Here is a 24966-nt window from a genome sequence, read left to right on the forward strand (position 1 = left end):
AAAAAACCATCGAGTCGATATGAATAGTTTGTGGTCATGTTCCAGCGTGAGTTCGAACACAAATCTAGGATGTAACATTTGTTAGGTAGTTACACATCCCTTGCAGTTGGTGGCCAAAATCGCACAACAGTTTTGTTTGTTTGTTTGTTGTTGTTGTTGTTGTTGTTGTTGTTGTTGTTTCTGGATTTCGCTTTTCGTATGTGATCCTTATGCTTGTCGTATTGTTCCCTGTGTTTGTTTGTGTTGGGGTTTTGTTGTGTTTTGTTGTTGTGTTTTTTGTTATTTGGTGTATTCTTTTGTCTGTCTTTCTTTCTTCTTTCATTCTTCCTTTCTTTTATTTTCCTTTTTACATGTAGTCAAGTTTTGACTAAATGTTTTAACATAGAGGGGGAATCGAGACGAGGGTCGTGGTGTATGTGTGTGTGTGTGTCTGTGCGTGTGTGTGTGTGTAGAGCGATTCAGACCAAACTACTGGACTGATCTTTACGAAATTTGACATGAGAGTTCCTGGGAATGATATCGCCGGATTTGTTTTCTCATTTTTTCGATAAATACTTTTGATGACGTCATATCCGGCTTTTTGTAAAAGTTGAGGCGGCACTGTCACACCCTCATTTTTCAATCAAATTAATTGAAATTTTTGTAAAGCAATCTTCGACGAAGGCCGGACTTCAGTATTGCATTTCAGCTTGGTGGCTTAAAAATTAATTAATGACTTTGGTCATTAAAAATCTGAAAATTGTAATAAGTTTTTTTTATATAAAACGATCCAAATTTACGTTCATCTTATTCTACATCATTTTCTGATTCCAAAAACATATAAATATGTTATATTTGGATTAAAGACAAGCTCTGAAAATTAAAATGTATGATCAAAATTAAATTTCCGAAATCGATTTAAAAACAATTTCATCTTATTCCTTGTCGGTTTCTGATTCCAAAAACATATAGATATGATATGTTTGGAGTAAAAACACGCTCAGAAAGTTAAAACGAAGAGAGGTACAGAAAAGCGTGCTATGCAGCACAGCGAAACCTCTACCGCGCTGAACAGGCTCGTCAGTTTCACTCCGTTTTGCGCAAGCGGCGGACTACGGTCATTGTGAAAAAATGCAGTGCGTTCAGTTTCATTCTGTGAGTTCCACAGCTTGACTAAATGTAGTAATTTCGCCTTACGCGACTTGTTTTTTCCTCTGTTTGTCTTTCTCTCTGTCTGTCTTTATTTCTTTCTATCTTTCTTCCTTTCATTCTTTCCATCTATATGTTAACGTGAGGTAAGACAGCTTCTTTAAACCCGTAGGTCGTTCCAGAAGGTTCCAGATTAATTTCATTGCCAGAAATGGCCTCAGCACAAGATAAGTCATCCAGTAAGATCGGTCAGTGACCTGTTTCTCTGCTACAACATCACTTCAGTGGTTGCTTCTGTTTGTACGACCACCGCCTTTTATTATCATGTCTTTCGCTTCTACTTGGTGTGTAAATAATAGAAGACTATATCGAACGATACTGAACAGGCACTGGAGTGACTTGCATAGAAGACTCTATTGAAATCTCTATTGAAGACTCTATATTGAACTAAATTGAACGAGGCGCGTATTGAAGTGACTTGTAGACACATTGACTCATTTGATCACTGACCTTATCGGGTTTTTTTGTCCGGAATAATAGGACTGTTCGAGTTTATTTTCTTGCGCATATATGTGAATACAGCAAGTGCAGTCGACTGATTGTAAAGTCAAGTTCGTGAGCTAAGACCATTAATTTTCCTTGTCAATTTTAGCTGCTTCTAAACATTTCTTTTTTATTTAAGATTTGTTTGTCCTTTCCCTGTATCTCTGTCTCTTTGTCTCTGTCTCTCTGTCTCTGTATAGATCTGTCTCTCTGTCTCTGTCTCTCTCTGTCTCTCTGTATCTGTCTCTCTGTCTGTCTCGTTCAGAAAAGACCCAGACAGCCTGGAATACATTTTTATAATCATTACCCACGTGCCGTTTTTGGTGCACAACGATCAACTGTCAGGGCAAATAGGGAGCTAACTTTAGACATAATTTATTATTTATTAAAAAGGACCGATACATATCGTCCATGCAGATACTGATAGACAATTATTATTTATTACCAAGAACCTATACATATCGTACATGCCGCATATACTGATAGACATAGATATGCCAGGCCTTGGGATTTGTGGGGTCGTTATGTTTGCGGTTTGGTGCGTTAAAAATATTCTCCAAGTACAGAAATATAACTCCCCACTTAAAGGCACAGTAAGCCTCCTGTAAACCATCACAGATACGGTCAGGCTTTTACACACAGTACAAACACCCTTTCATTTAAACACTCACCGATTGAGAATATCCTAGGTGCCCTCCGTAAAGAGCTAACAATTTTCAAAGAATTTATTTTTGCGTGGTTTATCTTACCCCTGAGCCATCGTGAACCCGTGTGATCCAGTTTCCCTTTTTCACAATGTAGTCGTCAGTTACTCGATGTGAGAGTACGGAGATTTAAGAAACAGCACGTTTCGTTTTGCAGCTCGTTTCGTTTGGTGAATGAGTCACCCCGCGAAACGGAACGTGTAACGAGACGGCATAGGCCGCAGACAAGATTTAGATGTATTCACGTTTCGTTTCGGAATGAAAGGCCGGGCATGGCAGGATATGATCCGCTGACTGGGCATGGCACAATTTCAACTCCACGAGTCAATAAAGGATTGACATACTCGCATTGCACGCACAAGAGCTTCACATTTTTCAATTCATGCACCTGATCACATACGAAGCCAGAATAAAAATTCGATGCGATGACCTACTTCTGCTTCGCCATTTGCTTTCTCACCATGAAGTTGGATAAATGTACCAGGATCAGCACCCTTCAAAATATTTCAGTTCACAACAGTTGTCTACCTCCAATGAACACATTCTCAGCGCTGAAAGACTGTGAAAGGGTTGATGAATCTCGCAATGCATAAAATGGCCAACAAATAAAACTGTTAGTGTGCAAAAATACTCACAAAAGTTGACGAAATATTGTTCGTTTTTTGGGGGTGGAAAACGTGACTGCGTTTTGACGTTCCACGTTCCGTTTCAGTTGACCTTCACCTTTCCAGCGAGAGACCCCCGAAATAATGACGTTTACCACAACTTCAAAACGAAACGTCCCAACGTTTCGTTTCTTAAATCTCCGTATTATCGACAATAGCACGTTTTTATGCACGAAACAAACGGCTGTGGTTCACAAGAACTCCAGCGATGGCGTTTGACTGTTGAGAGGAACGGCGATATGCATAAACCGTCGTCTGCTACGACCCTTGCGTGACCCTGCTTCCGGGCTTTTCTTTTTTCAAACTTTCACAACTTCGAATTGTACTGATCTTGTCTTGATGAAAAAAGAATTCTTTTGTAAGAATGTTTGTGTAACAAGCTGTCAATTTATTATTTAGATTTTAAAAGTTAGGTCTAGCGCAAAAACGCACCACGGTCCAAAAACATTCTGATAATCATCGATCCACGGCTAAGGCCAGTTTGCATCGATAGAATGAGACCCGAAGGGAAGTAACTCATTTTTGACCTGAGTTCAGGATGGGTCCAAAAAGTGTTCGAGACAATCTGCAAAATTAATTCTTTAAAAATTGCTCGCTCTTTACGTAGGGCACCTAGGATGTTCCCGTTTGGTGAGCGTTCAAATGGAAGGGTGTTTGTTCTGTGTGTAAAAGCCTGGCAGTATCTGTGATGGTTTACGGGAGGTTTACTGTCCGGGCGTGATTTCCGGTATTGAATATTCATAACAGCCGTCTAGCACCAAAACGAGGCGCCATTGTTGTAGAGGAGCAAGTCCACGAAAATAAATTTTTTGGAAATTTCTCACGCTCGACAGAAAGCAGCCAGGATGTTCCCGTTCGGTGAGCGTTCAAATGGAAGTATGCTTGTACTGTAACTAGACGCTCGGGGAGCTCTGTGATGGCTTACGGGAGGCCCACTGTGCCTTTAAGACACATACCACGTTTTTGTTGTCAAGCCAGTTTATTTAGACTTTAACTATATTCCAAAATCGGCATATGTGTGGCTAAAATGGTCGTCTTGATTTATCTTCATCTTGCTGAACTGAAATAGCCATGGTTCTGACACAGAAATAGGCTGAGGCACAGGCGCAGAGATCGTTCGTCGCTTCATAATAATGTTTCTTGTGGTCAGAACGTGACTAGGTCAGGGTCAGGGTATACAGGTATTATACGTTCAGACTGTATAGCATTATGAACATTTACTACATGAAGAAGCAAGGACACTGTCACCTGGGTCCTTCCTCTGTCTGCGTCTTTTTCTCTCTCTGTGTTCCTCTGTCTCTGCCTCTGTCTGTCTGTCTGTCTGTCTGTCTGTCACTCTGACTTCTGATTCTGAAAAAACACACTTTCTGACTGACTTCAAACACACACACACACACACACACACACACACACACACACACACACGCACACACACACACACACACACACACACACACACACACACACACACACACACACACACACACACACACACAGACACCGACTCTTTTATGCCCATTTATTCTCCGAGTAAAAAAAGTAGTCAAGAATGCACATAATGAAGCAATACATAGTCTCTTTACGTGACATAATTATAATCGAATTTACGCTTTTCCAAATACATTTGCGTCTTATGTGCAATGAAGCAATAAGGAAGGCGCATTATTCACAGGGCCGCAGACTAGTCCATTCAATCCCACCCCCACAGTTCGCCGGTGTAACACGACATTTTTACTCCACGAAAAACTTACTCCGGAGTAAAAAATTTCGTCCGAAATTCTTACTCCGAGTACACTTTTCGTACGAGAAAAGAACTCCCCAAGGCACGAACAAATTACTCCCTCCACGAAATTTTTACTCCCCATTTTATTTACTTCTAGTAAAAATCTCGTACGCAAAAATGGGATGCGGGCGTAGGGATAATGCCAATATGTGATCTCACGCAAACGAATGTCGCGCTACCCTCCCTCCACCCCTTCCACCACCAAGACTAACAGGGGACAAGGGAGTAAACATTTCGTACACCTGGCATGGGAAGTTAAATTGCTCGTGTAAGGGTGAAGTAATTTATTCGTTATTTATTCGTCAGGGGAGTAACATTTTTGTACGAAATGTTTACTCGGAACTCACCTGTCGTGGGGAGTACTTTTCTCGTGTAATGGGGGAGTGATTTTTTCTTAAAGGGAGTAACATTTTCGTAATTATTTTTTTTTACTCCGTAGTAAAATTCTCGTGGGAGTAATTTTCTCGTGTTACACCGGCAAGGCTTTTGGTACTTGGAATTCTCGTTGGTGGACTATAAATGCTGATTTTAGATATATACATAATGTCCTTTCTCTGTAAACGATTGTGCACATTACCACAGATCGGCCCTGGCTTTAACATGGGATAAGAACATCTTCTGTTTAGTCACATACAATAAGTGAATGAAAAAATTGGTAGGAACAGAACTATTTACGAAGTAATTTTGCGTACTCTTTGTCACTCTTGTTGTCAATCAAGGTCTAAGACACAAACACAGAAACAGGCTGATACCACAGGCACAGAGATCGTGTCTACATGGACTCGCTACTTCTGTGCCTAGCAGGACATTTTCACTACGCTACGAGCGATAGAGAGCCTTGTACCTGTGCTGCTAATAATTATGTATGCTATTCGTCGACTTTTTGTTTAACATGACTGCATGATGTCGACGTATAAGGGTTTAGCCTCCTTGCAAGGAGGTGCACCCCGTTACACTTCTGATTTCAGATTTTACAGGGGAACTCTTTTTTTTAATTAATTCAGTTTACATGACCAGCAAACCAGCGCAGCACACGCCTTCTTTCACCTACAACGTATACTGGAACTTGAACTTGGATCCCTTCATTTCCTTCTCACATATAGAGTCCATCATCTCGCTCTCTGCCACGGTGAACCAGGTTTTCCAATCCCCAACCTTGCCCTTCCTATACATGACAGCCTCGCCGTACTGCGCTATCCACTCTTTGCCCTTCCTCTCGCGCATGCTTCCGAACGAACACTTGTTGACGATCTCAAGAATCGTGTCATCGTCTGCTGTGGACCCCAGGAATTTGGCCAGCTCTTTGGCTTTGCTGAAGGTATCAGATTGGAGCTGTTCGTACGACACGGTGAAGACATCCAGGTCTGGTCTGGAGTCGAACACAGCCTCCCAGTCCCTCGTGTATTCGAAGATGCCTCCGAAGTCGACCTTGCCCTTGAGGAAGAGGGCGGGGAGGTAATCGTGGAAGCTGCCTTGGTACTCGTACTCGGGGAACTTGACGTGGTGGTTGTAGAAGGACACGGCCACGTCCTTGGGGTTCCTGTAGACGAAGAGCAGCTTGACCTTGCCGTCCTGGATCTTCTTGGGCAGCTGGCGAAGGAAGAGGTGGGTGTTGAGGGTTCTGGGTGAAGGGAGCTCCTTCTGCGGCGTGTACTCCATCATATACTTCTCCTTCTCCACCACCCCCACCTCAGCCGTTCCCGCGCGCAACATCCGGGTCATCTCCCACAGCCAATGGCAGCCTGACTTGGGGTAGGAGCACAGGATGACGTCATCGTCGCGGATCTCGATGTTGTGGATGTCCTCCAGCTGCTCCTGGGGGATGTCGGGGGGCCCCAGGTAACCCTCGTCACCGTACTGTACCACCAGCAGTGTCTTGCCGCCGGCGTCGGGCAGTTGAAGCAGCGGCATCGCGGACGTACGGAGGGTGGTGTGCTTGTGATTCTGTGGACAAAGTGAATTTAACGAGGTTTAGATGGTTCGTTGTGAATGAGAAACAAGTCGCGTAAGGCGAAAATACAATATTTAGTCAAGTAGCTGCCATTTCTCAGCAAGACCGTATACTCGTAGCATCGTCAGTCCACCGCTCATGGCAAAGGCAGTGAAATTGACAAGAAGAGCGGGGTAGTAGTTGCGCTAAGAAGGATAGCACGCTTTTCTGTACCTCTCTTTGTTTTAACTTTCTGAGCGTGTTTTGAATCCAAACATATCATATCTATATGTTTTTGGAATCAGGAACCGACCAGGAATAAGATGAAAGTGTTTTTAAATTGATTTGGACAATTTAATTTTGATAATAATTTTTATATATTTAATTTTCAGAGCTTGTTTTTAATCCGAATATAACATATTTATATGTTTTTGGAATCAGCAAATGATGGAGAATAAGATAAACGTAAATTTGGATCGTTTTATAAATTTTTATTTTTTTTTACAATTTTCAGATTTTTAATGACCAAAGTCATTAATTAATTTTTAAGCCACCAAGCTGAAATGCAATACCGAATCCCGGGCTTCGTCGAAGATTACTTGACCAAAATTTCAACCAATTTGGTTGAAAAATGAGGGCGTGACAGTGCCGCCTTAACTTTCACGAAAAGCCGGATATGACGTCATCAAAGACATTTATCAAAAAAATGAAAAAAATGTATGGGGATATCAATCCCAGGAACTCTCATGTCAAATTTCATAAAGATCGGTCCAGTAGTTTGGTCTGAATCGCTCTACACGCACGCACGCACACACACACACACATACACACACACATACACCACGACCCTCGTTTCGATTCCCCCTCGATGTTAAAATATTTAGTCAAAACTTGACTAAATATAAAAAGCACCAAAACCGGTGTCTTTTGACAAAGATGGATAGAATGTTTACAGGTTCAAGATACTTTTCGTCCTTATAGAATGTTCACAGGTTACAGGTACACTTTGTCCTCCTTGCACAAAGAGTTACACAAATCACCACAGACCTGTCCAGCTGGTACTGACATGGGACAAGAACATCGATATCCTGCCACATAGACTCATGCTATAAATCAATTATTGTGCACTGTAGACAGTTTTTGCTGACACGATTGTGCAGACATACACATGTGTCTGTTACATGTGTCAGCACAAAGTGAATCAAACCCTAGCATTCTTCTAATAACAAGGAAGGATTTTATGTCCAAACAATTACTTTTGGGGGCGTTCAAAAGATGTCTGCTCATAAACAAACAAAGCAACAACAACAAACAAACAAAGCAACAACAACAACCAAACAACAAAACACCAACAAAAATCAATTAAAAAACCCAAGAAAGACGGTTGCCGTTGTTTTATGGAACGTTTGATTGTAGAAAAAAGGACCATTCACGAGCACGTCGATATAAGGCCCCCCAAAAAATAGTCTGTTTACGGTAACCCGACCGACCCTATTTTTTTCGCGCGACCCTAGACTTTTTTTTGGCATTTGGGGGAGAAAAAAAAAATCTTTTGTTTTTTTTGCAAAATAACGTAAAAATATGGTTTTTTGGGGAAAAAAAAAATCCCGACCTACCGACCCTATTTTTTTGGCCTATGTTACCGTAAACAGACCTTTTTTTGGGCCTAATGATCTTTGTACTGGATGAACATACAATTGTATACAAATGTACACGTTTCCTAAACCAACTTTCCTTTTTTTGGACTCTTGATTTTGGAACGGTATTATATAGCAGTCAATTTGTTTAGGATGTTTGCTCATAGTTTCAAGCACCATCCTATTATGATATATAATTAGACGTTGAAATGGATCCTTCTCGCTGTCCAAGCAAACTAAATGCAACAATATTTCAAGCAATGAAAAGAACACTCGTAAATGCAGACCTGTCAATCTTTGTCTATTATGTATCTATTTGCGCAACTCATGTGCGCGAGAGTGTGCGTGCGAGTGTGTGTGTGTGTGTGTGTGTGTGTGTGTGTGTGTGTGTGTGCAGTATGGATGTGGTGGACGTGCCTGTCTGGAGTACGGTACTTTGGGTGTTCTTACCACTTATATTTTATTGTTCTTATTTTTGTTTTTTAAGGTTGTTGTCATATGTTGTTTTGGTTGTTTTAAGTGCAGATGAACCACACTTTTCCATCCATTGTCATTAATTGTGTGGACAATACATGATCTTATGTCTTATGTCTTATTGCCTAACCGAGTAGACATTTCAGCTGTGTATTTAACCTGTTTCTCATGGGTGAAATTTTGGATGTAACATGTTTCTCACACTTTTCCAGAATAGCCAGTAAGCACGCATTAGTGTCATCATGAGACAGTTGCTATTATCTTATACAAATTTGCTTAATATATAGGGAAAATGCCACCGTGTTTGACTAAGTAGAAAAGGCCTGACTGAAACCCAGTTGAAACAGTGTGTGGGTGTAGAGGATATCACTGACAAGTTTAGTTTTGTCACTCATTTTTTTAATGGTAGCCTATATATATCTTCGATAAATGTGACTCAGATCAGAGTCAACAGACTCTCGCTCGTCAATCTCTCTCTCTCTCTCTCTCTCTCTCTCTCTCTCTCTCTCTCTCTCTCTCTCTCTCTCTCTCTCTCTCTCTCTCTCTCTCTCTCTCTCTCTCTCTCACTCCCCTCCCAACCACCCTGTCATGCCCGCAGTACAAGACTTTCTCTTCAGACCCCGTTGTTTTAAGTTTCAACCAATAAACTGACAAATCCTCAGTCGTGTCCGTCATGGTCAGTGGAGCTATTTATAGCGTATCGCTGACCGCAATCTATGTGACATTCTGTTTGAACACTGCCTATATTGTGTACACTGCGCAGAATGGTATTTGTTCAAGACAGGTTCGCTTTAGAGCACACTCATAGCTAACTGACCTTCAAGCAGCTTCCATAAGATACACTGAGCATTAACTGCAGTTGGCCCAATATTCATCGTAATACAAGTGAAACTGACTCGGAGAGAGAATTGAACTTTATTTAACAAGGATTAAGATTTAATGTGATTGTATTATCACAAGAGATACTGAGCCGTAACTAGCGTTATACCAGATAGGCCTAGTTAACCTTTGCCGGATGCCGCTTTTGACTACACACTCCCGACGATGCGGGTTTGTCTGAACCCATACATTTCAAAGAGGGTTTTTACCGTTTATTCCTCTAACGACGATGCGGGTTTGTCTGAACCCATACATTTGAAAGAGGGTTAATTTTTACCGTTTATTTCTCTAACGACGGGGTGGGTTCAGGGAAACCCACAGCGCTACTTCAGTGGTTGCATCGAGTTTCTCCCTTCACCGACCTCTTGCAGGGGAGGGAGAGGGGGAGGGAGAGGGGGAGGGAGAGACTGAGAGACTAAGAAAGAGAGAGAGAGAGAGAGAGAGAGAGAGAGACTAAGAAAGAGAGAGAGAGAGAGACTAAGAAAGAGAGAGACTAAGAAAGAGAGAGAGAGACTAAGAAAGAGAGAGAGAGACTAAGAAAGAGAGAGAGAGTCTAAGAAAGAGAGTGAGAGACTAAGAAAGAGAGAGAGAGAGACTAAGAAAGAGAGAGAGGGAGACTAAGAAAGAGAGAGAGAGAGAGACTAAGAAAGAGAGAGAGACTAAGAAAGAGAGAGAGAGACTAAGAAAGAGAGAGAGAGAGACTAAGAAAGAGAGAGAGAGAGAGATACTAAGAAAGATAGAGAGAGAGACTAAGAAAGATAGAGAGAGAGACAAATAAAGAGAGAGAGAGACAAATAAAGAGAGAAAGAGAGACTAAGAAAGAGAGAGAGAGAGAGACTAAGAAAGAGAGAGAGAGACTAAGAGAGAGAGAGAGAGACTAAGAAAGAGAGAGAGAGACTAAGAAAGAGAGAGAGAGAGACTAAGAAAGAGAGAGAGGGAGACTAAGAAAGAGAGAGAGACTAAGAAAGAGAGAGAGAGAGACAAAGAAAGAGAGAGAGAGAGACTAAGAAAGAGAGAAAGAGAGAGAGACTAAGAAAGAGAGAGAAAGAGAGACTAAGAAAGAGAGAGAGAGACTAAGAAAGAGAGAGAGAGAGAGACTAAGAGAGAGAGACTAAAAAAGAGAGAGAGAGACTAAGAAAGAGAGAGAGACTAAGAGAGAGAAAGAGAGACTAAGAAAGAGAGAGAGACTAAGAGAGAGAGAGAGAGAGAGACTAAGTAAGAGAGAGAGAGAGAGACGAAGAGAGAGAGAGAGAGACTAAGAAAGAGAGAGAGAGAGAGAGACTAAAAAAGAGAGAGAGAGACTAAGAAAGAGAGAGAGAGAGACTAAGAGAGAGAAAGAGAGACTAAGAAAGAGAGAGAGACTAAGAGAGAGAGACAGAGAGACTAAGAAAGAGAGACTAAGAGAGAGAGAGAGAGAGACTAAGAAAGAGAGAGAGAGACTAAGAAAGAGAGAGAGAGAGACTAAGAAAGAGAGAGAGAGAGACTAAGAGAGAGAGAGAGACTAAGAAAGAGAGAGAGAGACTAAGAAAGAGAGAGAGAGAGACTAAGAAAGAGAGAGAGAGAGACTAAGAAAGAGAGAGAGAGAGAGACTAAGAAAGAGAGAGAGAGAGAGAGACTAAGAAAGAGAGAGAGAGAGACTAAGAAAGAGAGAGAGACTAAAAAAGAGCTAGAGAGAGAGAGACTAAGAAAGAGAGAGAGAGACTAAGAAAGAGAGAGAGAGACTAAGAAAGAGAGAGAGAGAGAGAGACTAAAAAAGAGAGAGAGAGACTAAGAAAGACAGAGAGAGAGACTAAGAAAGAGAGAGAGAAAGAGAGACTAAGAAAGAGAGAGAGACTAAGAAAGAGAGAGAGAGAGAGACTAAGAAAGAGAGAGAGACTAAGAGAGAGAGAGAGACTAAGAAAGAGAGAGAGAGAGAGACTAAGAAAGAGAGAGACTAAGAAAGAGAGAGAGAGACTAAGAAAGAGAGAGAGCGAGAGACTAAGAAAGAGAGAGAGAGAGACTAAGAGAGAGAGAGACTAAGAAAGAGAGAGAGAGAGAGACTAAGAAAGAGAGAGAGAGACTAAGAAAGAGAGACAGAGAGAGAGACTAAGAGACAGAGACAGAGAGAGAGACAGAGACAGAGAGAGAGACAGACAGAGAGAGAGACAGAGAGAGACAGAGACAGACAGTGAGATAGACAGACAGTCAGATAGACGGATAGACAGACAGAGCAACCGACAACAGACAGAGAGATACGGACAGACAAACAGAGAGACAGACAGTCTCTTGGAGACAAACAGGCAGACAGACACTGTTCCGCCGCTTTGGTAATTATGGGTGTAGCAGAACCCGCGCCGTCGGTAGAGGGATAGTTACAATCACTACTACTCTTTAAAAGTATGGGTATGTGTGAACCCGCGCCATCGGTAGTGTTTATGTAAATTATCATAATCAATTAATTCTGATGTTTTGTCATGTACACACTAAAAATTTGCAGACAGAGAGCAAATTAGGTGTGTGAGAGATACTTAAAATTTCAAAACGATACCTTTAATGGTTCCAGAGTTACAATGATTTTAGTGTGTCTCTGGGTACAGGTGAACCCAGGAAGCACGGCAAAGGTTAAGAGAGAACACGCAGACACTCAGACACACAGAGACACTGACAACACCATTCTGGTAATATGATGCGCTTTTCAGTCATGGAAACTGACATAATATATATATATATGGGGGTTCAAAGCAGATACTGAACACATAACCCTATAGTATAACTGACGCCATTACTACACTGAGATAGAAGAAGCACACACACACACGCACGCACGTACACACGCACACACCGCACACACACACACACTGACTGACACACACACACTCTCTCTCTCTCTCTCTCTCTCTCTCTCTCTCTCTCCCGGCGGATATTATGAAGCTGTTTACTAGGAAGCGGATACACGGAGGCGGATGAGAGAAGATACTGAGTACAGCGGCCCTCACAAATTAGCTTCGCGTCCGGCCGCCAAGTCTTATTAGTGACCAGCTATTGATCATGCTCTGTCATGCTGGTATAGTTTTCTGCCAGGGAGGGAGTAAAATGCCCGTGTGCGGGTTCTTGTGGGATTTTGTTCACCCCTCTCCCTGTCTCTCATTTGCCTCTACCTCTGTCTGTCGGTCTGACTGTCAGTCAGACTGTCTGTCTGTCTGTCTGTCTGTCTGTCTGTCTGTCTGTCTCTCTCTCTCTCTCTCTCTCTCTCTCTCTCTCTCTCTCTGAGTCTCTCCGTGCCTATGCATCTAGTGTCTGTCTGTCTCTTTGTCAGTCTGTCTGTTTGCTGGCTGGCTGTCTGTCTGTCTGTCTGTTAGGCTGTCCGTATGTTATACATCACTGGGCTTTGAAAACTGTGTATGTTAATTAAGCGTTTAAATCTTCAATAGTGTACAAAAGTGTTCGTTGAATGACAAAAAGCGTTCCGCCCCGGCAATGTATGTGATTCCCAGCAGTAAGGAAAGGGTAATCCTAAACACTTTAATCATTACGTACCGTGTATTAGTGCAGGAGCAGGCGGCTGAATAGGAAGTGAAGTAATGTAGACTGGCCACAGCTTATAATTATATACACGCTACTGGCTGATGAATTATTCAGTTTTTCTTCGGTCCGCTGGCGACTCTGCCTTCGTACGCTACTTCACTCCGCACTCTAAAGCACAGTTGTGGTTTTTCCTTGCCACAGGGTTTTGTCTCTCTGCCTTAGTTATTGACGAGTGAGCCTGAGGGATGCTCCACGCAAAGAGTGTTTATCTACATAGCTCTTTGCTCCAATTTCTCACTCGTAACACGCGCACGCTGTTTCCCCCTAGCCCTTCAAGCCTGTATCTTTGGTTTTCCCTTTTCAGTGCACGCCGCGGAAAGGCTTTGGATGACTTTAGCAGCTGATACCCGGAGAGGATATTTTGTCCTTTCGTTTAAAGCGGTTTTAGAGTCGACCTCAGTTGGAGTTTTGTTGTCGCTGTTCCCCTGTACCTTGGGTTCGCCTCCTCACTTTATACCGCAGAGAGGCCTAGATAGCCGCAGCTCTGAGCTGAAATACGAAGAGTATTTGTCGTTCAATTTCTCACGGTTAGAGTCCGCTTTCGTTGGAGTTTCAGTGCGGTTAAGTTTCGCTTGTAGAAAGGGTAGCGCTGCAAGCACGCTCTTTTCTGTCGCGAATGTCGGTGGCAGACAAACTCTGTTTTCCGCTGATCTTCACAGATTGGCCAAATTGCCCACTTCCAGTTTCGAGGATTCAGCACAACGTGTTTTGAAGTGCTGCGCTGGCTTCCGCATGCTTCTTATAAAGCTGTGAAGGCCCTGTACAAGAAGACTGATCAGGACTGATAAAAAGGAAGGTAGCCACTCTTTTTAACCCCGTCAAAGTCAGACAACAAACATAAGAGCTTTACAGTTCGGTTTTTTTTTATTGTAAAGCCTTACTCGTGTTACTGTCTGTACTGTTTGCATTGGCTGTGGCCTGTACGGTTTTATATGACGGCTTACTAGTGCCAAAACCTCAGAATTGTAATTATCAAGGGAAAATTAGTAATTTTTCCTTGATAATTACCATTTTCACGTGTTTATTACTAATTTTCCCGGGAAAATTACTAATTTTCCCGGTATGATTACTAACTTTCACCTGTTAATTACTAATTTTTAGTTTTGGCTCACTTCCTGACGGATTGCTAGTGCCAAAACTAAAAATTAGTAATTTTCCCGTGAAAATGAGTAACTAACAGGTGAAAACAGTAACTGCCAGCGTTAATTAGTAATTATCACGTGATAATGGGTAACCCCAGGTTTTGGCACTAGTAAGCCGTCATAGGGCTTACTAGTGCCAAAACCTCAGAATTGTAATTATCAAGGGAAAATTAGTAATTTTTCCTTGATAATTGCCATTTTCACGTGTTAATTACTAATTTTCCCGGGAAAATTACTAACTCTCACCTGTTAATTACTAATTTTTAGTTTTGGCTCACTTCCTGACGGATTGCTAGTGCCAAAACTAAAAATTAGTCATTTTCCCGTGAAAATAACTAATTATCCCGTGAAAATGAGTAACTAACGAGTGAAAACAGTAACTGACAGCGTTAATTAGTAATTAAGTAGATGTGCAACGCCAAGGCACTGCATACCCCAGCGAAAAACAAACCTCTCTCTCTTTCTTTCTCTCTCTCTGTCTCTCTCTCTGTCTCTCTCTCTCAAACACACACACACACACACACACAGTCACACACACACACACACACACGCACACACACACAAACACACACACACACACACTCACACACACTCACACACACACACACACACACACCCCAAGTCACACACGCACACATACACACACTCACTCACACGCACTCACTCACTCTCTCACAAAAACTTCATACACACAAAACACACACCCATACGCACATATGGACAGACAGACATACACACCTTTACAAACAAACACACATACACGCACACACATACACGTATGCACACACACACACACACTCACACACACACACGAGTACAGACTCATGCACGCGTGCGCGCACACACACACACAAATACACACACACACACACACCCCACACACACACGAGTACAGACTCATGCACGCGTGCACACACACACAAATACACACACACACACACTCACACACACACACGAGTACAGACTCATGCACGCGTGCGCACACACACACACACACACACAAATACACACACACACACACACCACACACACACACACACGAGTACAGACTCATGCACGCGTGCGCACACACAAATACACACACACACACACCACATACACACACACACACACACACACACAAATACACACACACACACACACACCACACACACTCACACACACGAGTACAGACTCATGCACGCGTGCGCACGCACACACACACGAGTACAGACTCATGCACGCGTGCGCACACACACACAAATACACACACACACACACACACACACACACACACACACACACACACAAACAGTAACACTAACACATGTGCACAAAATGAACACAAACACACACACCGCGCGAGAGAGAAAGACTACAGGGAGGCATGACGTCATGATGCATTAATTGACGTCAAAGACTTTCGACCGTGACGTATTCTTCTTACGCGAGCTTTATCCATAGACTTGGAAACTACGGAATTTCTACCCGTCCAAAGCGGCCTTGGGTGGCGTTTGCTCAAAAAATGGGGGCGCCAATTTTACCCACCGTATTTTTGTTAGTATGGTCCCAATTTTTGGTGAACTTCCATCTCCAACTGTGGCCCATTTTCGGGCACAAAGAATCCTTCTTTATCATGTATTATTCGGTATGCACATTTCTCAAATCGATTACAGTATAGCGTTCACGGGATACCTCCAGCTTCGCTGGGATTATCACGTGATAATGGGTAACCCCAGGTTTTGGCACTAGTAAGCCGTCATAGTTTTATCATGAGTTTATCGGTGGGCGAAGCCACCTATAGCCACAGGCGAGTGCAATAAACAGGAATGTCCAGTGCACTGCCCAAAAGCGGCTGTAACGGCAGTACTGAAACAGGGACTGTTCGGTAAACAGATACGCATCATTCATTGCATGTGCAGTAAACAGGGACTGTTCGGTAAACAGATATGTATCATTGTATGTGCAGTAAACAGGGACTGTTCGGTAAACAGATATGTATCATTGTATGTGCAGTAAACAGGGACTGTTCGGTAAACAGATATGTATCATTGTATGTGCAGTAAACAGGGACTGTTCGGTAAACAGATATGTATCATTGTATGTGCAGTAAACAGGGACTGTTCGGTAAACAGATATGTATCATTGTATGTGCAGTAAACAGGACCGTGCAGTCTCGGTCCGAACAGGACTGTCCAGTCAAAAGAACAGTGTTGGCCGGCGGGCACGCAAATAAAGCACACACGCGCGCGCGCGCACGCACGCACGCACGCAAGTTTTCAAGTTTTTTTCAAGTTTTTTTATTAGTCCATAACCCCTGGGGGCATTTTGAACAATAAATACAATCAATACAATCATGATATATGCTAATATAATAAATAAATAAAAATTAAAAAGATTATGAAAAACTGTTACAGATTCTATTAATAAAGTCCAAAATATTCTTTAGCAATTTCTTTTTGTTAGTAGCAAACAACTTTTTAAATTTAAGTGCATTAGGTTTTTTCCAATAGTAAGATGGTAACAACTCAGCTCTTTCTTCTTTGAAAAAATCACAGACAAATAAATAATGGAATTCATCACCTATGTCTTGTGATACACATTTGGTGCAAGTTCTTTCTGACCTCGGGATGTTAAGGTAACGTTCTTTCTGTACAGGCAAATTGTTGTTTAATGTTCTGAACTTCATCATTGCAACACATTGCTGATATGGCAGGTGTGTGACATAGTCTTCACATGCAAAAATATCTTTAAACATTCGATAATTCCAAAACATATTTTTTGTTCCAATTTCTGTAAACCATTTATGGATATACTGGTCATACAAGCTTCTTTTTACTTTCTGTTTAAACCATGCGCTTGAATATTGAACATTTTCTTGAGAAGTCCAAAGGCCAGGGAGACCAATTTCATTTAAGGTTTTTTCAATAAAACATAAATAATCAGATTCAATCATCTTGTTGATATACAATTTATAAGTAAAGCAGTACACAATACTAGAAAATTTGTTTTTATGAATAGGACTAATCAGTTTATACCAATAGCAAAGCATTCTACATTTCATATTAACATCTAGTGGATATCTTCCAAGTTCACCAAATATCATAGCATTTGGAGTTGATTTTTTTAGTTTGAAAACAATTTTATAAAAACGTAATTGAAGTTTAGTAGCAAGTTCGCAGGAACCAAAACCCCAAACCTCACATCCATATAGTAAGATTGGAGCAATCATTTTATCGAACAGGTCAACTTGTATGTCCACAGGCAGTGACAATTGTCTACACGTACGCAAAAGAACAAACATTGCCCTTGAGGCACGATCATATAGATTCTTCTGTGCGACTGAAAATTTATTATTATAATTAATTTTAAGGCCCAAGTACATTACATCAAACACTACTTCGATTGAATTGTCATTATACGTAAACAATGGTTTATTTCTAATTTTACCTCTGGAAAAAACTATAACTTTCGTTTTGTTTACATTAATATTTAGACGCCATTTTAAACAGTATTCGTGCATTTTGTTTAGACATTCTTGCAGGGTTTTTTCAGACTCTGAGCAGATCACAGTATCATCCGCATACAGTAATAAAAACATTTGAAACAAAGCATTTACATCAGTATCTTCCATTCCAACCACAATAGCCTCCCTTGACATAGTTTGTAAACCATTACTGTTTTCCAACAAAAAAGGCTTTAGATCATTTAGAAATAGAGCAAAAAACAGCGGTGACAAGTTTTCCCCTTGTCTAACTCCACACAAACTGGGAAAATATCCAGAGCACTCACTATTAACTTTAACGCAAGACTTGGCATTTTCGTACATATTTCTTACAGTTTTTAAAAACTTCCCATTAACATCAGAACTAACTAATTTCTCCCATAAAAATGCACGGTGAACTTTATCAAACGCTTTTTCATAGTCTACAAATGCACAAAACAGTCGCTTCTTTTTGTTGAGAAAAAAATTTAATATACAATGCAAAGTAAAAACATGGTCTAGTGTTGAAAAACCTGTGCGGAAACCTGTTTGTTCTTGACCTAATTTATTATTACTCTCCAAAAAGTTTGATAACCTAGCATTTAAAATTGCACTGAAAAGTTTTCCGAAACAACTGAGTATAGTAATTCCTCTATAATTTGTGGGGTCAGCTTGGGAGCCTTTATTTTTGTACAATGGAATAATTTCGCCTACAGCCCATTGTGTTGGAACCTTTCCTGACTGCAAAACAACATTAAACAACAATACATAAATATCAATCATTCTATCATGCGACGCTTTTAAATACTCATTAATTATTTTATCTTGACCGCATGCCTTATTGTTTTTCAGCTTGTCTATACATTTGATAACTTCCTCCTTTGTAAAAGGCGCATTAAGAAATTCATTACTTGCTTCATTTAAAGGTTCATTACTATCATCCATTTCATTTTCATCACACTCTTGTAGTTTATTGAAATGTTCGAAAAACTCCGAACAAGTTGGATAGTTAGTTTTGGAATTATTTTTTTTATTTTTATTTTTATTTAGAAGATTCCAGTATGCTTTCGGGTCATTACTTCTTAACTTTCTCAAAGTTTTAACGAACTCATTATGATACAACTTGCATTCCTTTTTTATTGTCTTTTTGTATTCATTAAAAGCACTCTTTTTTTCATGTTCATTGAACGCATTTTTAAAGCGTCTTGCTTTATTTTTCGCATGTAAAAATATTTTTCTTTTCTCTTTGCATATTGCACTAAACCATGGTTGTTGGAGTTTGAATTTCTTTGAACGTGGCTTTTTCGTAACTTTTTGTTCTTTAATTACACCGATTTTCTCAGCAGAACAATTTAGAATATCACAAATCTTATTAGTAACACTATCAACGTCATCTGTTGTCGTACTCTCACTTGTAGCTAGCATATCTTGTAATTTAGTTTCAACAGTATAAATATCATCCTCATTCAGATTAACTACAAAAGCTAACTTGGTCCCATTGTTATTATCCCATTTTGGTTTTGTGTACTTGTTACCCTTTTCTCTACTTTTAGACAGCAAATCTTCATTTTTGGGGTTTTTCACATCGTCTGCTAGGCAATCATTAGCGCGTACTTCATTCTGTTTTAATAAATGCAAAACAACAGGACAGTGTACGTCAGAATAAATTTCACAAAATTCCATCACAGAAAAATATTTAACTTTCGAGAACAGATCTTTTGACAAGATGCAATAATCAACAACGCTCTTATCCTTACATGTGCATTTACCAACCCCTGTATCATCGCCAACTCTACCATTAGCAATAACTAAGCCAGTCATTTTACAAAAATCAATCAATTTAAAACCAAGGTTATTAGTATTATTATCCTGTGATGCCCGCTCACCTATTAGAGTACCAACCTCATCAGAGTCAAACAAGTCATTATCAACAAAACCTTCTGAATGCTGATCATCTTCATACAACATTTCACTCAGATGACCAGTGCGGGAATTTAAGTCTCCTAAGAGACAGACATAATCATTATCTACCCCAAACTGCATGTACACCTCTTCTAATTCAGCATAAACATCTTTATTATGGTAAGGTGATCCTTCTGGGGGAATATATAAAGCACAGAAAAGGGTGTCACGGCCAAGTATTTTCTTATCTAACTTAAAAAATAGCGCATTCTCACACATTTCTACATCCAAAAATCTATACCATATTTTCATCTCTTCTTTTACCTTATGTGACAGCTTTTTTTCTTCAAAAATAGTTATATTATTAGCAAACACTTCCCGTATTAAAACTAATACACCACCTGATTTTCTGCGAAATTTTCCTCTATTCTTATAAAATGCTATGTATCCTGGAATGTTAATCTCATCAACATCATCAAGTTTGCTCTCGCTAAAACAAATAATGTCATATTTAGCAATAAATTTGACAAATTCAGGAAATTTTAGCTTTGAAGTGATTCCACAGACATTAAGCGCTAAGCATGAGAGTATATCAGGGTTATCCTCAATACTATATTCAGTACTAAAGGAATCTCCAATCTCACTATTACCATTATGTACATCTATTTCAACAGTAGATTTGTTACATACATTCTCAACATCTAACGAGTCAAAGTGAACATCAACATCTGACATTACAACAACATTATCCATTTCATGCGCATTGCCAACATCCAGAGAGTCATGCAAAATATAAACATCAGAGGCATTTGTATACACATCAACAACATCAACATCATCAGTATCACCACAGACCTTCACCACTCTCTCTTCGCCTCCCTCTTTACCGCCATCATCACCCCAGTCACCGTTAAATGCTAAGTCATGCACATGATTTCCAATTTGGGGTATTCCTGCAGCACCATCATTCACACGACCGTTATCTGTAAAGTCATGCACATTGTTTACATCTTGGTACATACAAACAGCCTCATCACTTTCACAACCCTTATCTTCAAACTCATGCACATTGTTTTCTTCTTGGTGCGAACACACAACATCATTCTCACAATCATTCTCTAAATCATGCACATTATTTTCATTTTGGGGAATAAACACAGCATCATCATTCTCCCAGCCCTTATCTTCAATAGCATGCACGCTGTTTTCATGTTGGGTCATAGCCACAGCAACATAATTCTCGCAACCCTTACTGTCAGAATCATGCACACAATTTTTATATTGGGTCATACACACATCAGTATCGTTCTCACAAACCTTGGCATCAAAATAGTGAACATTGTTTGCATTCTGGGACATACACATAGCTACCTCGGTCTCCAAACTCTTATCTTCAAAAACATGTACATTGTTTTCATCTTTGGGCAAACACACAGCAACATCAGTCTCACGTCCCTTTTCATCATAAGCATGCGCATTGTTATCATCTTGGGACATACACACAGCCATCTCGGACTCCCAATCCGTATCAACATCATGCACTTTGTTTTCGTCTTGGGACAAACACTCTGCATCAACATCATTCTCACACTCTTCCTCCACTTGACCTACTTTCACTTCAGACTCACTCTTCATGTGTGCATTAATACTTGGCTTTGCATTCTCATCTTCCAAAACACACATTGTGTCCGTCATTTCATCCTGTTTTAGCACTATCTTATCTGTCAATTGTAAACACGGCTTACTATCGCTGTTTTTACCACAGTTTATGATTCTTTCATGCTCTTCTGGCATGATGTTTTGTTTATCGTTCCCATCATAGGGTATAACACCAATAAAGTCAACACACAACAGTCCGGTTTTACTTACTTGGTTACTTTGCGACACAACATCCTTGGAGCGCTTGTTACCAGCAGAGTCCTTGTTCTCGCTAGCACTGTCACTGTCTCTGACACCAACGCTTGCTAGCCAGCTGGTTACAGCACTGTATTTGTTGACATATGTGCGTGGGTGGGGAGAACGCGTGTCCCCAACCTCGCATGACACCCGTATGGGGTAACCGCCCTTCTGTGATGGTTTAGTGACCGAAAATCCCGTGCTATCTTCGCCTTTTCCCGGGTCTGTTTCGGTGCATAGGGGTTGTACTCTGGCAGAGATACAGGCGCTCGAAACTGCCTGCTTGCTGGAGGGGCCGTAACCTCTAACTTTCGGTTTGCCGATGATACCTCCAGGGGGTTCCTATTCTGCTAGTAGGCTGGCAAGGCCGAGGTCCTCGAAGTCGACCGAATCCACTCCCAGTTTGAAAAGATCGTCGGGATTGTCGATGACGATGACCTTCCTGGGGCTGTCTCTGTCGGAGAGGCCTGGTGGTCGCCGCTTGGTGCAGTGGATTCTGCCGTCGATTGACCACGCGTGTTCGACTTCTGGCACCTTCTTCTTGATGTAGTGTAGCATTCTTGCCCTCAGGGTCGTAAGATCATCGAACATGAAGATCCCTTCGTGTTCTTTCTTGTCCTTCAAGGTTTTCTTCTTTTGGAGCACCTCCTTTCTCTTCCTTCTCGAGATGAATCGAACGAGGACTGGGCGGCCTTTCCTTTTGCGGTCCCCTGAGCGGTGGACTGTTGATAGGTCGTCGGCAGACACATCGGCACCAGTAGCTTTGAAGATGTCGAGAACCTTCTTCTCGATGTCTTCGCCCTCCTCCTCCTTCACACCTACAATCTTCAAAGTTTCACGGCGGCTGTACTGTTCCAGCTTGTCATTCTCATACTTCATGAGTAGAACATTCTTCTGCAAGTGCTGGATGACCGCTGAATCATGGCTCACACCTGCAGGTTTGGGCATTTTCTGGATGACTTTCTTCATGACCTCCCCTACTGCGAAGGCTACTGAAGTGACTATAGCAGGGACGAGTTGCTGCATCAGGAACTTGTCACCAGCCTTGCCGGCACCACCGCCACCGTCACCGCCACCACTCTTACCCTGACCCCGCACGCACTGACACACACACACAGACTGGTACACACACACACTGGCACACATCAGTACACACACACACACACACACACACTAAACCGAACGAGTTCACAAACAGGGACATGACCGGCATATCATGTGCCGTACCCTTCAATGGGGTACATCGTGCACCTATGTTATCTCTTAGTCTTACATAATTATCAAGTCAAGTTGTGTGTCGAGTGTGGGATTGAAACAGAAGTTCAAAAAAGCGTCCGACTTAGGGGATGAAGTTGCATAATTCAAGCTTGCACTTGATAATGTTGGTGAAACACAGTGCCTAACTCTTATAGACTGAGTGTTTGCATTTCGTCACCGCAAAAGCCGACAAAAAACCCTCATCTGTCATTGTTACTAAGCTAGAGTAGACTGAACTGTTTCTCCTTACTCCAACATAGCCTCAGGGTTACACAGTGTAGACTGGGATTGTAAATGTTAACACTTGCATGGTCCGCCTGTTCAGTTAGTACTTATGTGGTCTCTCTCTCTCTCTCTGTCAGTATGGTACGTACGTGTGTGCCTCTGTATGTGTGTGTAATCAGCCAAGCAAGCGAACGATCCACCAACCATTCAATCGGCCAACCAAGCAAACAACGGCGGAAACTATGATTCAGTTACTCCGCGGCATTCGATCTGCCAACTTATCACACAGTGCAACCAACTATTGGTTTAAACAAGGTTTTACTGATTCAATCAATCAATCAATCAATGACGCTTATATCGCGCATATTCCGTGGGTACAGTTCTAGGCGCTCTGCAGTGATGCCGTGTGAGATGAAATTTTATACGGCCAGTAGATTGCAGCCATTTCGGCGCATATTTACCTTTCACGGCCTATTATTCCAAGTCACACGGGTATAGGTAGACAATTATTAACTGTGCCTAAGCAATTTTGCCAGGAAAGACCCTTTTGTCAATCGTGGGATCTTTAACGTGCACACCCAATGTAGTGTACACGGGGGGAGGGTTCGGACACCGAAGAGAGTCTGCACACAAAGTTGACTCTGAAATAAATTTCCGCCGAACCTGGGATCGAACTCACGCTGACAGCGGCCAACTGAATACAAATCCAGCGCGCTACCAACTGAGCTATATCCCCGCCCAGACGGCGTGGTACAGTAGTAAAAAAAGAAATAATAGGGACACGAACTCAAGCGGCGAACGCTTATATTACTGATTCAGTCAGTCAATTAGTAAACACGCTAGTCCGTTAATCATTCACCCACTCATTCTTCAGTTAGTCTAGCGATCCCCCATCCACGCACCTACCCAATCATTTAATCCACCCATCAGTCATCCACCTATGCATGCACACAACCAACTTTACCAAAACAATCCACCGAGCAGCCAACCAACAAGAGCAATCTGTCAATCGTCCAATCAGTCTGTCGGTGAATCTGTGAACCAATCTATCAATCGTCCAATCAGTATGTCGGTGAGTATGTGAACCAATCTATCAATCGTCCAATCAGTCTGTCGGTGAGTCTGTGAACCAATCTATCAATCGTCCAATCAGTATGTCGGTGAGTATGTGAACCAATCTATCAATCGTCCAATCAGTATGTCGGTGAGTCTGTGAACCAATCTATCAATCGTCCAATCAGTCTGTCGGTGAGTCTGTGAACCAATCTATCAATCGTCCAATCAGTATGTCGGTGAATCTGTGAACCAATCTATCAATCGTCCAATCAGTATGTCGGTGAATCTGTGAACCAATCTATCAATCGTCCAATCAGTATGTCGGTGAGTCTGTGAACCAATCTATCAATCGTCCAATCAGTATTTCGGTGAGTCTGTGAACCAATCTATCAATCGTCCAATCAGTATGTCGGTGAGTCTGTGAACCAATCTATCAATCGTCCAATCAGTATGTCGGTGAGTCTGTGAACCAATCTATCAATCGTCCAATCAGTATGTCGGTGAGTCTGTGAACCAATCTATCAATCGTCCAATCAGTATGTCGGTGAGTCTGTGAACCAATCTATCAATCGTCCAATCAGTATGTCGGTGAGTCTGTGAACCAATCTATCAATCGTCCAATCAGTATGTCGGTGAGTCTGTGAACCAATCTATCAATCGTCCAATCAGTCTGTCGGTGAGTCTGTGAACCAATCTGTCAATCGTCCAATCAATATGT

General features: G+C 41.5%; 1 protein-coding gene across 1 annotated transcript; it reads right to left on the reverse strand.

Annotated features, from left to right (window-relative positions):
• Nucleotides 1-4545: 4545 nt before the first annotated feature.
• Nucleotides 4546-14147, reverse strand: LOC138957317 (sulfotransferase 1A1-like). Its single transcript, XM_070328450.1, has 2 exons — nucleotides 13260-14147; nucleotides 4546-6767 (listed from the first exon to the last, which is right to left on the reverse strand). Exon 2 carries the CDS (start codon nucleotides 6732-6734, stop codon nucleotides 5871-5873), a length of 864 nt encoding a protein of 287 aa, XP_070184551.1. The 5' UTR covers nucleotides 6735-6767; nucleotides 13260-14147; the 3' UTR covers nucleotides 4546-5870.
• Nucleotides 14148-24966: the final 10819 nt, after the last annotated feature.

The sequence above is a fragment of the Littorina saxatilis genome, unplaced genomic scaffold (genome assembly GCF_037325665.1).
Source record: "Littorina saxatilis isolate snail1 unplaced genomic scaffold, US_GU_Lsax_2.0 scaffold_1386, whole genome shotgun sequence".
NCBI classification, from domain to species: domain Eukaryota; kingdom Metazoa; phylum Mollusca; class Gastropoda; order Littorinimorpha; family Littorinidae; genus Littorina; species Littorina saxatilis.